Below are 17,500 nucleotides of genomic sequence, written 5' to 3'. Positions count from 1 at the left end.
ATTTGCAGCAAATAATTATCACCATTCACTTTTCTTCCAAATTACCTGCTAAACCAGACCTTCCCTCTTACTGCAAGGAGAACTTTCAACTTGGAAGCCATAATCATGCTATCCTATCATTACAAACTTTACAAGGGTGGGAGGACAACTAACCCTCCCTGAAAAGGCTTCTGGATCCATTCAGGTTCAAAACCCGCAGGCTGGTGCAAGCTGCCAGCAGATCCACAAAGTGGTGCTCACTAATGCTGGTGCTGTGCAGGCCTACAGATCGCACTGCACTCCCTATTTTTTGCCACCACTCCCCCCATACCCCATGGTCTGACAGCTGGACTTCCTGTGGTGTTATCAAAACCTGCTAGACTAAATAATGACAATGATGGCAAAGGTGGTGAAACATAATAATAGTAGTGCAGATGCTGGTAATATTAACAGTAATGATTACAGCAAAAATAATAATAATAATAATAATAATAATAATAATAATAATAATAAAAAAATATTGATATAAAAATAATCATTTATAATTACTATAGTAACAGTAGCAATAAAAAAAAATATTAATAAAAAATAATATTAACAACAACAATAAGAATAACATTAGATAAGATAAAATCAAAGAAGAAGAAGAAGAAGAAGAAGAAGAAGAAGAAGAAGAAGAAGAAGAAGAAGAAGAAGAAGAAGAAGAAGAAGAAGAAGAAGAAGAAGAAGAAGAAGAAGAAGAAAGAAGAAAGAAGTAGTACTACTAGTAGTAGCAGAACTGGTACTAATACTAGTAGTGCTAGTAGTACTTGTAGTAATAGTACTGGTAGGAGTACAATTAGTAGTACTAGTAGTAACAGTACTATTACTACTAGTACATATTATACTATTACTATTAGTACTACTAATTGTACTCCTACCACTATAAAATGTAGTAGTAGCAGTAGTACTATTACTAATAGTATTACTACTACTAGTAGTAATAGTAGTAGTACTAGTATTAATACTTCTACTAATAGTAACAGCAGTAGAAGTTGGAGTATTTAAAGTAATAGTAGTAGTAATAATAGTAGTAATAATAGTAGTAATAATACACACACACACACACACACACACACACACACACACACACACACACACACACACACACACACACACACACACACACACACACACACACACATACACACATACACACATACACACATACACACATACACACATACACACATACACACATACACACATACACACATACACACATACACACATACACACAAAGAAAAATAAGGAAAGAGAAACAGAGGAAGAAAAGAGTGGAACATTGAGAGTGTGCATTGGGTAATAACAATAACTAGCTTTCCACCAACCTTGAATACCCAATTGTGATAAGGTACGGAAGATGCAAGGAAGGTATCCACAGCAGGGCTCACATCATCCGTGATCATGATTGTCACGCGGTCTGCAATGAGGTAAGATGCCGCTTCCCTCCATAGTCTTGACACTTGTGACACAGACAGAAGATCACTCACTCCCAGATAATGGAACAGCCCAACTAGGACCTGCAAATTATGAAAATTATTCAACAAACAGATTCAAAATAATAATCTTTATTTTCCTCTGGTAATTTGTTTAGGAGTAATGAAAATAAAAACAGGAGCCTTGGCGGTCATAGAGCATCAATCGTTATAATTTACAATGTAAAAAGGACTCATGCAAGCAAGCAAAAATAAAATATATAGAAACAAGCTAAATCTAACGATCAAGATTAATACTGCTTATAATGGAAGACAACTACATTCCTCTAGCCCAGTGTGTTTAGAAATCTGGTAGTGCATCATCAAACTTCCTTATCACTGTCTGGTGCACATATTACAGTTAGCTGCTCTCAGTAGTTCTAAGTCTACAGATAATGCTCAAATGCTAAAGAAGGTTCAGTAGCTCAACCTTCAAACTGGACAAGGGTTTCAATTAGAAACGTTCAGGTATATGCTACAAAACAATGCTGACACCATTGTCATAACTCAAAAGGTCATGTTGGGATCATATATCTTAATTAATACAAGTTTTCGCCTCTAGAATAGCATGAAATTAGAGTACCCATTCACAAAAGAAGAAAAAAATTAACATTGTTCATCTTAAGAAACATAAGTCAATGGAAATGTGTCTCAGATAACCATGACACACTAAAATGACCAACACATATGTTAAAAGACTCCTCCCAGGATAACGTAACCCAAAGACCAAAGAAATATTCTACGACTTGACGATAATATCCAATTTAAAAACTGATAAAACATGTAGAAAGAGTGCTCAAATAGCACCAAAGCTGACCTCAAATGGTAGACATCCAGCTGACATGATACGATGAAACTCTTTCGCTGTCTGACAAGAGTCAAAATCATTCAAAGATAGCAAATTCAACAAGTAAATTCCAGGAAATTTTTCTTAAATCGCCGATTCTAGATGGCACTGACAACACATTTTGCTCACATCTATGTTATTTTTAAAATAAATTTTATTTTGAGTTACGTGAAAGATTGTATAAGACTGATTGATATCAAAATAATAATAAGTTGTCATAAATCACAGCGGATACTGCATTCCATAGACAACATTTTATGTTAAAAATATCACCAAACTGTTATCATTTATCTGTGTTGGATGAGAAAGAATCTGTTTTGGTTGATCAGCTGACTAACTTGTTCGATTTTTTTGGCTTTTACCTCTACTTTAATTTTGCATTTTTACCTAACTATTTAATAACATTATCCTCTACACAGCTCTTTTCACATTTTTATTTGGTATATGGATATTAATTAGTATGTATTCAGTGTTGATTACTTCAATCCATTTACACATAATAAAATGTTTTAACCATGCACAGAATCGAAGAAAATGTTTACCTTCCCTTGCTCTATAAACAGTCACATAATGATCTAATTTTCAAATTTTCTTACCACTGCGGTGTTAGAATTGCAGGAGGCCCGCCCCAGTGAATATTCATAAATATGAATGTTTATACATCAATATGTACGCACATCTATCTACCTATATGGCAGATATGTATTTATTATCTAACTATCGAATATTAATGCATGTATTTCCGTGTATAGGTATACCCATATGTATGAATGCTTATTGGGTATGGCTTTTCGCAATTCTAACAAACTGACTGTTAGACTCGTTACATCAAAATGAGAGAGAGAGAGAGAGAGAGAGAGAGAGAGAGAGAGAGAGAGAGAGAGAGAGAGAGAGAGAGAGAGAGAGAGAGAGAGAGAGAGAGAGAGAGAGAGAGAGAGAGAGAGAGAGAGAGACAGACAGACAGACAGACAGACAGACAGACAGACAGACAGACAGATAGACAGATAGACAGATAGACAGATAGACAGAGAGACAGAGAGAGAGAGAGAGAGAGAGAGTGTGTGTGTGTGTGTGTGTGTGTGTGTGTGTGTGTGTGTGAGAGAGAGAGAGAGAGAGAGAGAGAGAGAGAGAGAGAGAGAGAGAGAGAGAGAGAGAGAGAGAGAGGGAGGTAGGCAGGCAGGCAGGCAGGCAAAGAGAGGGAGTGAGCGAGCGAGAGAGAGAGAGAGAGAGAGTGGCAAAGAGAGGGAGCGAGCGAGAGAGAGAGAGAGAGAGAGTGGCAAAAAGAGGGAGTGAGAGAGAGAGATAAGGATAAGTCCGATATGCGAAGCTGAGCCTCGCCCGGGCTATGTCCATGAGGGGAGCCCGGCCTGTGTCGACTAATGCCGACTCGCTAACGCGTGTCAGCTGGTGCTGACTCGGCTGAGCTTAGTTCTTACCCGCCGTGGTGCACAGCCACAGCAGTATCCTCCAAACCCTCGCATGAGAGGCCGACACGTTACTGTACTGTACCAGCCCGGAGGCTAGAGAGAGAGAGAGAGAGAAAGTGTGTGTGTGTGTGTGTGTGTGTGTGTGTGTGTGTGTGTGTGTGTGTGTGTGTGTGTGTGTGTGTGTGTGTGTGTGTGTGTATGTGTGTGTGTGTGTGAGAGGTGAGAGAGAGAGAGAGAGAGAGAGAGAGAGAGAGAGAGAGAGAGAGAGAGAGAGAGAGAGAGAGAGAGAGAGAGAGAGAGAGAGAGACTGAATGACAGGCAAACACACAGGCAGAGGAACAGAGGCAGAAGGGGGGAGAGTATAAATTGAGTGTGTGTGTGTGTGTGTGTCTGGTGCTCTTACCTAGTTGTTTCAATATGAGAGAAGAGCTAAGCTCGGATGGTCCCGTCTGCTATTTTTAAATTACCATATAACTTTCTAAACTGATGCACAGTTTGGAAGATTGTTCCATGTTTCAGTGGTTCTGTTTGGGATACTGAATTTGACATCTCTCTCGCCTCTTTTTACTTTCAACTTTTTGTCCTCTTGTCCTTCTTGTGTTCAAAATTATAAAGTCAGCTTTGTCTAACCTCACCTTTCCAGTAAATTAATTGAACATCATTATCATGTCACCTCTTTTTCTTCTTTCTTCCAAAGTAGTAAGACCTATTCTCTGTAGTCTTTCTTCGTAGCTTATATCTCTTAGAGTAGGTGCCCATCTTGTGGCTGCTCTTTGAACTCTTTCTAGTTTATCTATATCCTTTTTTAAGTGTGGACTCCATACCTCTGCACCAAACTCAACACTAGGTCTTATGATGGCTGTAATGACCTTCTTTACCATGTCTTCGTCCACATTCACAAATGCCCTCTTCATGTTGGCAATCAGCCCTAGCATTTTCTGAAACTTGTTATTTATATGATCATTTGGGCTTAGGTTCCTGTTTATGATTTTCCAAGGTCGTCTTCTTTTTCTGCTTGGTTTAATATTACGTCTACTAACTTCTGTACAGTGGGCTATTTGTATGTTCTCCGAACCTGACTGCATGGCACTTATTGGTGTTAAATTCTATTTTCCAAGTACAATCCAAATCTCGGTGTCACTTTGGAAGCATTGGCATGAGACATCGTCTATTATCCTTTTTTGCTATTTCGCGTCATCTGCAAACATATTCTAATAATTACCTGGGCTTATGTTTGACCCCAAATAATTTATGAAAATAGCATAATCGGCGCCTGGGCCGATTCTTGAGGTACTCAGCTAGTTACTCGCTGCTTTGTAGAGTGTTTCCCCCTAATTACGGTGCTCATATGTCTTTCATGAAGAAACCTTTTATCCATTCGAGGAGTTTGCCTTTCACTCCACCTAGATGGTTTAATATCCATACTAGTTTTCTATGTTATTAACAATAACGGAGTACGTAATTCTTCGGCTCTTCACTCGTGTACGAACTCTTGATGAGCGAACACCCTGTCCTTAAGGATAAGGATAAGTCCGATATGCGAAGCTGAGCTTCGCCCGGGCTATGCCAATGAGGGGAGCCCGGCCTGTGTCGACTAATGCCGACGCGCTAACGTGTGTCAGCTGGTGCTGACTCGGCTGAGCTTAATCCTTACCCGCCGTGGTGCCCAGTCACAGCAGTAACCTCCAGGCGACAATTGCAACTTCTCGCGCCTGGGCGGGGCGCGAACCGCCGACCCCTCGGATGAGAGGCCGACACGTTACCACTGTACTAGCCCGGAGGCTCCCTGTCCTTAACGCAGCAAAAAAGAGTGCCAAAAGAGCTACCCTGGAGCCCAGGGCCTCTCGTCTCGCTTGACATTGTTACTTCTGTGTTCTAGAGTAAAATGAAATCAAGTAAATCCTGTAATTACATACCTTCAGTGCTCTTGTTTTTTGCAGGTGACACGAGGCTACAGTAGGCGTAGGCAGCACCCCACCTCAGACCCGCAGCTCACTTCTACACTAGGGTAGCCCTTGTGGCTTTGACCCCTGGGTAGGGAGACCCAGTAGTCTGGGGCGTCCTTTGGGCGCACTTTTTCCTTTGTTCTGAATTCTTTTCATCTTAATGTGACTTTCCTGAGCCTTAAGTTCCTCGTGAACTCCCGTATTCGCTTGGGGGGTGGGCATTGAATTACCGTCCTTCGCCTAGGTAAGTTCGGCGGTAAGGAAGTGTCCTCTACATAACTCGATCCCTCTGTGGTACTGGCGAACGCAACCAGGCTTCCACTGGGGGGGTAGAGGACGGAAAATTGCCTTACTCTCTTAGCTATTGCTTTTAGGTTGATACCAAAAGTTAGGAGTTTTTGAATCCCTTAAGGACTACGGATTTGAGACAAGGAGTCGGACTTGGTCCGATACCCAGAATGGATGCTACCCCGGCTACCCTCTCTCTTCCTCAAGGAGGAGGGGCGACTCATGACCCCTCTATGACCAATATGACTACAAACAATGGAATCCCTACTAATGACAAAACGAGAATACCACTTTTCAAAATCCCTACCGAGAATGCAAGGTTCGCGAATGTAAAATGCGTGAATGAAAATCAATCGCTTTTGAACGTGAACCCCTTTATCATCAAAAAGGTCCTTGATGGTCAAGTGGACGGCGATTTTGATTTTGTAAAAACATTGCGAGATGGAAGCCTCCTTGTTAAAATACAATATAACTCCCAGATTAGGGATTTACTTAAACTTTCCTATTGGCCCAAATACCTGTAAGGGAGTAATCTTTCACAGGGATTTGAGAACGATGGAAGAAAGTGAAATTCTCGAGAGCATGAAGGACCAAGACGTAGTGGACGTTTATTGTGTGACCAAGAAGGATGGGAAGGATGTTTTTTTACCTTTGCTTTGAATAAAATCCCAGTATATGTCAATGTTGGATATGAACGTGTCCAAGTAAGACCTTACATCCAAAAGCCATTGCATTGTAATAGATGCCAAGAATTCGGACACACCTCATTAAGATGTATTGACAAAGATTCAAATTTGTTTGCCCGTAAATGTGCTGAATCCCATAACACCATCACATGTACTAGCCAGATTTCCAAATGTGCTAACTGTGGAGGTCCCCATCAGTCAGGATCTGCTGAGTGCAGTATCCTGAAGAAGGAGACTGAGACATTGGCATATATGAGAAAACATGAAGCTAGTTATACTGAAGCTAAGAGGAAAGTGGAAACTTTGACACACAAACCCGATACTTCGTATGCTGCAGCAGTAACTAACATCACCCCTAGTGCAAGTAATGTCAGTCAACAACTTGCAGCTAAGGATAAAGAAATTGCTGAACTGAAACAAATCGTTAAAGAATTAAACTTTAAAGTATATCAGTTGACGAAATTGATCGATCAAATGGCTGCATCAACCCAGCATAAACATCCTAAGGAGGCTGATGCCGAATCACAGTCCGGAGCGCACCTCCCCGTCCAGAGTACTCCTGTGAGGACTTCGCCAGGATCGCGATCGGTTTCTCGAGAGGGAAGCAGATTGCAATCTGCCAGTCGTCTCCCTTGCCAGGAGGTGCAGGACATGGAGACTTCTGTCTCCAAACCCTCCCGAGAGAGGTCCCCGGGAAGAGGGAGAGGAGGCGCCTCCCTCCCATGAAAAGAAAATTAAAACTGGTGGACAAGGCACTATCAAAACCCTATAAAACATAATTTTCGCGTCGACCATTATACAATGGAACTGTTAAAGACTTAGATCTAAAGTAAATGACCTTAAATTATTAGCCTCGTCTTATGCTCCCGATATTATAATTCTCTAAGAAACGCACTTAAGACACCTTAATGTCGGAAGGATCGAGAGGGTAGGGGTGGAGGCGGAGTCGCCATGTACATCCACCGAAGCCTCCCTTTTCTGGAGTGACTATTGATTAATGACACGTATCTGACTATATGTTCAATTTATTGTCCACCTGATAATGTGATAATCTATGATGAGCTCTTTGCTCTTCAGGATAGCCTGCCACAATATAAAGTAATTTTAGGTGATTTTAATGCTCATCATACGTTATGGGGTTCCCTGCGGGTGGATGGTAGAGGTGAACAAGTAGTTGAGTTGATTAATAAGTCTGATTTAGTCCTGAACGATGGTAGCCCGACGCGGGTGGACAATAATACCGGTAATTTGAGCTTTATTAACTTGTCACTGGTCTCTTCATCAATAGCAGCCAAGTGCCTGTGGCACACCATTGACGACTCGTTGGGAAGCGATCATCTTCCTATTTTGATTGAATATTCATACGACACAGTGAGAACGCCTTCAGCACCTAAATTTAACGTAAAAAGAGCAGACTGGGTTGCCTTCACAAGGAGCGTCAAGCTCGAACTTGTTGGAGAAACCATTGATGATAAAGTAAACAATATTCAGAATTTTAGAAGCAGCATTGCTATCCATTCCTAAAACTTCGACAGATAGCGTTATGCATAGAGTTCCATGGTGGACACCAGATTGCCTACAGGCTTTTCAAAAATAACATCACAAATGAGAACTTTTGCTAATACAAACAAGCAAGAGCTAGGACTCTTAGAGTAATGAGACAAGCAAAAAGAAACTCCTGGCAGAGCTTTGTCTCTACAATCAACAGCAATACCAAAATATCAGAGGTTTGGTCCACTGTCAATAAAATCAATAAGAAAAAAACATCTTTCAAAATTAATAACATCATTCATGAGGGCAAAAATTTCGATTTACCTAGAGACATTGCTAATGCACTCGCCAGGCAGTTATTTCATACAAGCAGCTGAGAAAACTACCATCCCGAATTCCTGACCATCAAGGAAACGGCTGAGCTGCAATCTATTTACTTTGCCACAGGAGATGACTTTGATTACAACCAAGATTAACAATGGATGAGCTTGTCCGAGCCCTAGAAGCCTGTAGAGGAACATCCCCAGGCCCCGATGAGATTCAGTATGAGATGATAAAGCATCTTAATCATGATGCCATGATTAAGTTGCTAGAAGTGTACAATGAAATTAGGAAAAGCCACACTTTTCTAAACTCATGGCACATCGCCCACATCATTCCCATATTGAAAGGAGGGGATAATCCCAGATCTGCCATCTCCTACCGCCCAATTGCGTTGACAAGTTGCTTATGCAAGGTCATGGAACGAATTGTTAACAGTAGGCTATTGCATCTTTTAAATTCCAGTAATTTGCTAGTTGACGAGCAGTGCGGTTTCCGAAAGGAACATCAGACTCTTGATCAAGTCTAGTAAAGCTGGACAGTCATATTCAAGAGGCAACTTCCAAAAAAAAATATTTGATTTCAGTATTTTTAGATATAGAAAAAGCCTACGACATGACATGGCGATATGGCCTACTCAAAACTTTATGCTTTTGGATTACGTGGAAACTTTCTGACAATGTCACTTTTTCAGACATTTTTGTCCAGGCAAACGGGGTCCCACAAGGAAGTGTCTTGTCACCAACATTATTTTTATGCATGATTAATGACATCTTACCAGCTCCCCCTTAAATCTTAAATACTCACTGTACGCTGATGATTGCGCATTATGGGATTCCAGCAATAATGCAGAATTCTCAGCAAATCGCATCCAACTGGCACTGGATATGATTCATAACTGGGGCCTCCAATGGGGTTTTAAGTTTTCCACTAGAAAGAGTATTGGGGTCATTTTTTTCACATAGGAGGAGGCCGAACATCAGGCTAACTCTAGACAACTGCCCAATACCTATTCAAAACTCTGCAAAATTTCTTGGGCTACTTTTTGTTAGTAGACTCAGTTGGAAAGACCACATTGGTCAGTTAAAGAATAAATGTCAAAGAGCACTAAATTTATCAAAGTGCATTTCTGGTAATAAATGGGGAGCTGATAGACAGTCTTTGCTAATGATATATAAAGCCCTGATTAGGTCTAAAGTAGATTATGGGTCAATCGTGTATGGTTCGGCATCGAAAAAAAGTTTGAAAGGTTTGGATGCTGTGCAGAATGTTGTTTGCGTGTGTGTGTTGAAGACCTAAAATGTACTCGGATCGAGCATTTTGAGGTGGAGTCAGGAGTACCTGACGCGGCCAGTTAGCACTGACCTATGCCGCAAAGGTGGCTCGAGACCCGAGCCACCCTAATGGCAATGGAGGCACTAGGCCCTTTGCCACGCGACTCCACGACCTCGTCGAGAAAGTCGGTATAGATCTCTCTATCATCGATACCCTGGTTAAGTCAAACATAGCGCCATGGGAAACCCCAATTTTTTCTATCATGGAAGCCTGGCTTCCATCAGCCAAGGCCATGGCGCCGGAGGTGGTGGTACGCCAAAGATTCAGAGAGATCCTTATTAAACATCTCATTTTTTTTCCATATATTTTACACACCGACGGCTCCAAGACGGATGAGTGTGTGGGTGCGGGTGTACGGTCGACTGATTGTGAACTAAAGTTCAGACTGCCGAATCATACATCGATTTTTCGATTACTTTTTGCCATTGACAAAGCTATTGATTTTGCACTATTGACGACCCACGATAGAAAAGTTATTTTTTTCCGATTCATTAAGTTCACTTAAAGCTATTAAATCCTTAGAAACCACTAAAATGAACTGCTGGGTATTATAATTCGTAAGTTACATGGTGCCAACAAATCAATCAAGCTAATATGGGTACCGGGCCACTGGGGTATCCATGGCAATGAACAGGCTGACAAATTAGTCGGGTCAACTGGCGATCTGGACAATGCCACTGGAAAAGCAGAAGGGGGGAGGTGGTCTTGGCCCGCCCTGAAATTTCTCATTAAGGATTTCACACATTTCCTCCTCCTTAGTATAAATGATGATATTGTCTTTGATGGCGCTAATTTGATCTCTAATTTTAGTCTTACTATTTATGTAGTTAAAGAGGAGCTTTTTGAATGGTTTGTAAATTCATTGATTATATCCTCTTCAAAGTCTAATTTCGCATGCCACATTTTTTTTGTATACCCATTTCTTCCTACTTTATACCTTTAATACGCTGCCTGAGATCTATGTCTTCTGTGAACCTTTACCAAAGGAGCTGTTTATTTTCTCTCATTTTCTTGCATTTATCATTGAACCACTTTTGGTCTTTTCTTGCTTCAGTTTAAAATCTTGATACAAAATTTAGAATATAGCATATCAAGGTTCTCTTCATTAACGAGGGTTTCCCAGTTTATGCCATAAAAGAAATCTTTATGGCTTCTATAATTACATCTCATGTAATTGTACTTTCCTTTTCTTTCCTTACTTACGATCAAAATTTTCCTGTAGCAGACAGTATTTCAACTTAATTACTATATGATCACTTTTTTCCCAGAGGAGGGCAGTACTCCATAACCTTAATGTCATCGTTATGCTTTGTAAATATTAAGTCAAGCATAGACGGTCCATCTAGCCCTCTTATCCTGGTATGATCTGTTTCATTCTGGCTAAGCTCTGGGATCAAAACTTTCCAAGTCAGTTTTGCTATTGAAATCCCTTATTACAATAATTTCCTTTGCATTAGTTTCCGAAAGTTGTAGCACTTCTTCCAAGCTCTTTAACGTTTCTTCAATAAGTTTTGGGTAATTTTCTTGTAACCTACACCGATTTATGAGGTGGCATGTACACTGTGGTTATTGTTATATTTACTCCGTTTGTTTCTACCTCAATTGCCTTTAATTCTGCTATGGGGTCTTGTTGAATCTCTATCTTCTTTATAACAATTCCTTTCCTTGTTAATATTGCTACCCCCCTCCATTTCCATTTGCCCTATCTTTTTTCCAAATATTGTAGTCTCTGAGTCCTAATGTTTCATCGTCTACATATTACATCTGGCTTATTACTTAATTATGTCTAGTTCTAATAATTTCATACATAAACCATCTATATTTGTATAAACTATTTTTATATAATCTTTCGGTATTCCCTTTGGCTGCAAGGCTAATGACTGTCTGTCTCCACATTTTGGTTCCGATAGTAAACGTGTTTTGCTTGGAGGCCTTTCACCCTCCAAAGGATTTTTTTCTTCTTCAGTCCTTTGTTCGTTTTTATTTTGTTTTTTTACCTCCTGTTTTTTTGTGTTGTATTCCTATGTCATCGTTGTGTATGTGTGTGTGTGTGTGTGTGTGTGTGTGTGTGTGTGTGTGTGTGTGTGTGTGTGTGTGTGTGTGTGTGTGTGTGTGTGTGTGTGTGTGTATGTCTGTGTGCGTTGTATTTGTGCGTGCATGTTCACATATTATGTGTGGGATATAAGACTGTATTCCCTAGCTTAGAGTACAATATATAACAGGTATTTAATCTAACAGTGAACTTACTGTAGCTTACAAAATAAATAAAGAAACAGTAACTGTGACTAGACTGCCACAAGGTCAGAGGATGAGATCATAATGGGCCCAATGTGTGTGTGTTGGAGAGAAAGAGAGAGATAGAGAGAGAGAGAGAGAGAGAGAGAGAGAGAGAGAGAGAGAGAGAGAGAGAGAGAGAGAGAGAGAGAGAGAGAGAGAGAGAGAGAGAGAGAGAGAGAGGGGTGGAGAAAGAGAAAAAGAAAGAGAGAGAGAGAGAGAGAGAGAGAGAGAGAGAGAGAGAGAGAGAGAGAGAGAGAGAGAGAGAGAGAGAGAGAGAGAGAGAGAGAGAGAGAGAGAGAGAGAGAGAGAGAGAGAGAGACTTATGTGTACGCATTCTTCCTCGTGTCCTTGATGCAAAAAACGGTCAGGACTATGTGATCCTCCCCAGTGACGAACACTTCTTGTAGCATTAACTTTATCATAATTTGTTGATCTTGCCATTTCGCGTCTACTTATATGTTGAAATAATTTGGGTTACTATTCTAAAATTTTGTTTACACTCTGTTTGTTCTTCTATTTCCCCCCTTCGCATACAGACGCAAACAAGGAAGCAAACACACCTCTTGATAATATAGATCTATTATTCATAACTATTTAAACATCTCAGCAAAAATTATTTATGTAAACATCATTTAGCTTGCATCTCCTCCACATCTACTTTATTCTGGGCAATGAAGACTTGTGCTTTAACCCCCCTCCCCCTCCCCCGTTCTCTAATCAGGGTCACTCGAGGGATTTCTCTGCGCAACCGACCAGCTGCAGACGATTTATTTGTTTACATGTGGAGTCGGCACGGGGAGGCAGTGAGTGTTGGTGGGGTGTTGAAAAGTCGTCTGTTCGCTGTATATTCGATATGTTCGCCTTAAGTAGAGGTGCAAACAGACTCGTGAAGGGGTGTAGGACACGAGGAAAGCAGTTTAATCTCCGGTCGTGGCGTTGTTTATGGCCCGAGACGAGGAAATGTTTGTCTACCAGCGGGTCCAAATTATCTGACTGGGAAGATAAACCCGGAGATGGTTCATACCGTTCACACGAGGATAACCCAGTGAGAAGGACGTTTAACATTCTGAGTGATGATGTCAAAGGTTATTTGGGCCTTAGAGGGAAACCTCAGTCATCGGATCCTTCCGATGTGCCGAAGAACACCGAAGAAAAAAATCAGAGGTCGAAAGATGCTGAAAAAGTCTGGCCATCATTTTGCGATGTATTGGTGATTGGAGGAGGGGCGGTCGGGTCGTCTGTTGCATATCACTTGAAGGAAAGAGCTCTAAGAGGGTTAAATGTGGTTGTTGTCGAGGAAGATTCTACGGTAAGTTCCTCTTCCTTATTTCATTATTCTGTAAAACTGAGCTTTCTGATGAATGATAAGTTTCACTGACTAGCAGTCACTGTATGATATAAATTAACCCCATTATTTATGTGATATATTTTGTATTACTGTAAGGCATATCTACAAAGTAAACCAAGTTCATGATAACAGTATGCAGTGTATTCCAAATATTTATTATTTTCAGTACAAAAGGGCCTCAACAGTGTTATCAGTGGGTGGCATTCGTCAACAGTTCAGTGTCCCAGAGAACATACAACTTTCACTCTATGGCATGGACTTCTTGCGGAGGTCACCTGAACTCCTTGCTGTGGAAGGGATGGAACCTCCTGATGTACAGTTCAACCCAAGTGGCTATCTTACTCTGGCTTCTGAAGCGGGTGTTGAGCAGTTGAAAGAAAACTTTAAAGTACAGATGTATGTATTACTGGTATAGGCTTTCAATTTTAGGGGAAGTTATATTATATCCTTCTCTCTCTCTCTCTCTCTCTCTCTCTCTCTCTCTCTCTCTCTCTCTCTCTCTCTCTCTCTCTCTCTCTCTCTCTCTCTCTCTCTCTCTCTCTCTCTCTCTCTCTCTCTCTCTCTCTCTCCCTCTCTCTCCCTCTCTCTCCCTCTCTCTCTCTCTCTCTCTCTCTCTCTCTCTCTCTCTCTCTCTCTCTCTCTCTCTCTCTCTCTCTCTCTCTCTCTCTCTCTCTCTCTCTCTCTCTCTCTCTCCTCTCTCTCTCCTCTCTCTCTCCTCTCTCCCCCCTCTCTCCCCCCTCTCTCCCCCTCTCTCCCCCTCTCTCCCCCTCTCTCCCCCTCTCTCTCTCTCTCCTCTCTCCTCTCTCTCTCTCTCTCTCTCTCTCTCTCTCTCTCTCTCTCTCTCTCTCTCTCTCTCTCTCTCTCTCTCTCTCTCTCTCTCTGTCTCCCTCCCTCCCTCCCTCCCCTCCCCTCTCCTCCCCTCCCTCCCTCCCTCCCTCCCTCCCTCCCTCCCTCCCTCCCTCCCTCCCTCCCTCCCTCCCTCCCTCCCTCCCTCCCTCCCTCCCTCCCTCCCTCCCTCTCCCCTCTCACTCCCACCCTCCCTCCCCCTAAGCAAGACATATTTTTATGAAAAAAAAAAAGATTTAAGATTTGAGAGTTTACTAGATATACATCATTTGCTTTCAGTGAAATGGGTGCTAAAGTGGATTTTTTATCAGCACTGCAGTTAAAAAGAAGATTTCCATGGCTAAATACTGATGGAGTGGAGGCAGGTGTTATAGGCCTTGAGAATGAAGGATGGTAAGAAAATGGTCTTTTTTTTTTAAATGGTTGAGCTGGTAACATTTATTTCTTATTTGAGTATTTTGGTATTCCATAATTATTACCATGTATTTTAATCAGCAGTAAGAATTTTACAAGTCATTATATTAATCTTCAAGTTGGCTAATCAGTTTGAATTATTTCTATTTAATATGTTACAGGTTTGACCCATGGAATTTCTTGTTCAGTCTAAGAAGAAAGGCAGTGTCTTTGGGAGCTGAATATGTCAATGGGAAAGTAACAGGATTGGAACACCATAGCTTAGATGACATGGTCACAGAAGTAACTGGATCATCAGTATTACAAAATCTCAACTGTGCAGAGGTGAGCCATTTCAAGTTAATGTAGTAGATAAACTATATAAATTTCTAACAGGATGAGAAAAAAAATTGTTTTTTCTAAGATTTTTCTCATTGTCTCTTTTTTTTTTCTAACCTTGACAGATTACTCTCCCAGATGGTGAAAAACGAAACATCAGGTTTTCAATATGCGTGGTGGCCGCTGGAGCATGGTCAGGTGAAGTTGGCCGATTGGTTGGCATTGGAAAAGGAACAGGAATCATGGGTGTCCCAATACCTGTTGAACCTAGGTTTGTAGAATTGTAAAAATTGAAGCCAGTTACCAAAACACGAGGAGTGTGCACAGTTTTTATAATTGAGCTTAATTTGTAAGAGCATATATTGGTCTGTCTACCTATAGATATAGCAACTCATGAGCAGCATTTTTAACATCTGGTGAGAAGTTCTACATATAGTCATACTACCAAGCATAGAAGTATCTAGGATTGGTATGCCATCAGATTTGAGGGAGACGAAATATAGCTTCATTAAAAGTGTAATATAGATTGAGCCAGTACCAGAGTTCCTATTTTTACAAACATCTTTGAAACTGTCACCAGGATGGACAGTCATATGATATTTACACATTATATCAAGTCTCTTTAAATGAAGTGTCTTTTTTCAGAAAGCGTTATGTGTACTGTGTGCATGCTCCAGATGGTCCAGGGTTAGACAGCCCACTGCTTATTGACCCAAATGGAACATACTTCCGAAGAGAAGGGTTGGGAGGATTATACCTTTGTGGACAGTCACCCACTGATGAACATGAACCCTCTATCGAGAACTTGGATGTAGATTATGAATTTTTTGAATCAAATGTTTGGCCAACTATTGCTAACAGAGTTCCTGCATTTGAAAACTTAAAGGTTTGTATTTTAAACTGACTTAACTCATTGTCTTTATTATTCGTAATATATATCAGTTTCAGATCTTGAGTAAGTAGATGTTAAAGCCATCCCATTATCTGTAGTGGAAGTTCAAAGTCAGTCCCTTTAAAAGTCAAATCCCATATAGGGATCCTTCGTAAAATGATCCTTTGGAAATTGTCAACTTCATGCAGGAGGTCAGATATAATCAGTATTTTTATTTACAGTTACAAAGTTCTTGGGCAGGATACTATGACTACAACAGCTTTGATCAGAATGGTATAATTGGACTCCACCCAATCTTTACAAACATGTTCATTGCTACTGGATTTAGTGGACATGGTAAGTGTTAGTTTTTAATTGCCTCTTTAATTCAGTTTTCTTCCCCTTTTGATTGTTTTAAATATTACAGGAGGGGTTCGTACAGGGTATCAATATTTTCCAGATATGCACAGATTCTTTTGGCTGTTCTTATTTTATTGGACATCATATAGTGGTCTAGATTCATACATTTGGTCATTGCTCTTCCATATTTTAGGCTCATTTTCATAACTTACCATCATGCTGCACTGTGTTCTCTTGCTACAGCTATTCTGTGCTGTCTCAGACAGGCAGTAGGTTTGTTTGCAATTTTGTTTGTGTGTAGTAAGCATCACATATTTTATTCTAGACCATAGCCTAGGGTTTATAGTTAGCCTTTGCAGGAAAAATACATTCTTTATTACATTTTAGGGGTATCTCATTGCTGATGCTTGCTTAAAATATAGGAATACACCAAGCTCTAGGTTTTCTTAGTTTACTACACTGTGCAGTACTAGTGCAGTACCCATTCAAAATGCCTATTAATGGTGAAAACTTCCTCATGCCTGGTTCTTGAAATTTTCCCCTTGGTATATCCATTTCTTTGTTTTATTGCCCTCTGAGCTATGCTCAAAGGGGTAACAACTATTTTCTTTATATGCCATAGTTCTAATCTAATTAACTTCACACTACATTTTGTTGGGGTGTGTGTGTGTCAGACAAGGATGTTGGACAATAGATGAGACCTTTATATATATATATATATATATATATATATATATATATATATGTAGATGTAGATGTAGATGTAGATGTAGATGTAGATGTAGATGTAGATGTAGAGATGTAGAGATGTAGAGATGTAGAGATGTAGAGATGTAGAGATGTAGAGATGTAGAGATGTAGAGATGTAGAGATGTAGATATATAGATATGTAGATATATAGATATATAAATATAAATATAAATATAAATATATAAAAGAAAGAAAATATGTGTGTGAGTTTAAGGATCATTTAATGACTGCTTGTTTTTTTTTTTTTTTTTGATGGGTCTTTGTCATCTGCTACTGAGAACATTAATCGATAATGATGACTCTAATACCAGCATCTGCCAACAGGTATACAGCAAGCTGCAGGTGTTGGTCGAGCAGTGATGGAAAGTATCCTACATGGGGAGTACCATACTATTAACTTGGAGAGGTTTGGGTTTGAGCGAGTCCTAACCAATGAGCCCCTTTATGAGCAAAATATTGTTTGACACTACGATAACCAT

The 17,500-nt window shown here is 40.4% G+C and overlaps 2 protein-coding genes across 4 annotated transcripts in view; one reads left to right on the top strand and one right to left on the bottom strand.

Annotated features, from left to right (window-relative positions):
* The window catches only part of LOC125045074 (F-box protein At3g58530-like), a 12,567-nt gene extending 10,089 nt beyond the window's left edge, over nucleotides 1–2,478 (bottom strand). For 2 of the 3 annotated variants that reach the window (XM_047642150.1, XM_047642152.1), the window contains exons 1-2: nucleotides 2,314–2,477; nucleotides 1,350–1,541 (exon numbers count right to left, since the gene is read on the bottom strand). In XM_047642150.1, the coding sequence (XP_047498106.1) occupies nucleotides 1,350–1,541; nucleotides 2,314–2,340 (219 nt within the window). In that variant the 5' untranslated portion in view covers nucleotides 2,341–2,477. Of the gene's footprint in view, nucleotides 1–1,349; nucleotides 1,542–2,313 lie in introns of all 3 variants that reach the window. The other variant, XM_047642151.1, reaches the window with a different exon arrangement.
* A 10,390-nt stretch (nucleotides 2,479–12,868) lies between these two features.
* Nucleotides 12,869–17,500, top strand: part of LOC125044985 (FAD-dependent oxidoreductase domain-containing protein 1-like) — a 5,154-nt gene continuing 522 nt past the window's right edge. The window contains exons 1-8 of the mRNA XM_047641987.1: nucleotides 12,869–13,423; nucleotides 13,629–13,858; nucleotides 14,588–14,701; nucleotides 14,884–15,046; nucleotides 15,166–15,311; nucleotides 15,686–15,926; nucleotides 16,154–16,268; nucleotides 17,346–17,500. The exon at nucleotides 17,346–17,500 is cut by the window's right edge and continues 522 nt beyond it. Coding sequence (XP_047497943.1) covers nucleotides 12,968–13,423; nucleotides 13,629–13,858; nucleotides 14,588–14,701; nucleotides 14,884–15,046; nucleotides 15,166–15,311; nucleotides 15,686–15,926; nucleotides 16,154–16,268; nucleotides 17,346–17,485 — 1,605 coding nt within the window. The 5' untranslated portion in view covers nucleotides 12,869–12,967 and the 3' untranslated portion in view covers nucleotides 17,486–17,500. The remainder of the gene's footprint in view (nucleotides 13,424–13,628; nucleotides 13,859–14,587; nucleotides 14,702–14,883; nucleotides 15,047–15,165; nucleotides 15,312–15,685; nucleotides 15,927–16,153; nucleotides 16,269–17,345) is intronic.

Source organism: Penaeus chinensis, chromosome 36 (assembly GCF_019202785.1).
Source record: "Penaeus chinensis breed Huanghai No. 1 chromosome 36, ASM1920278v2, whole genome shotgun sequence".
Lineage (NCBI taxonomy): Eukaryota > Metazoa > Arthropoda > Malacostraca > Decapoda > Penaeidae > Penaeus > Penaeus chinensis.
The sequence above is the reverse complement of the archived record's forward strand: the minus strand, read 5'-3'. Positions and strand labels throughout refer to the sequence as shown.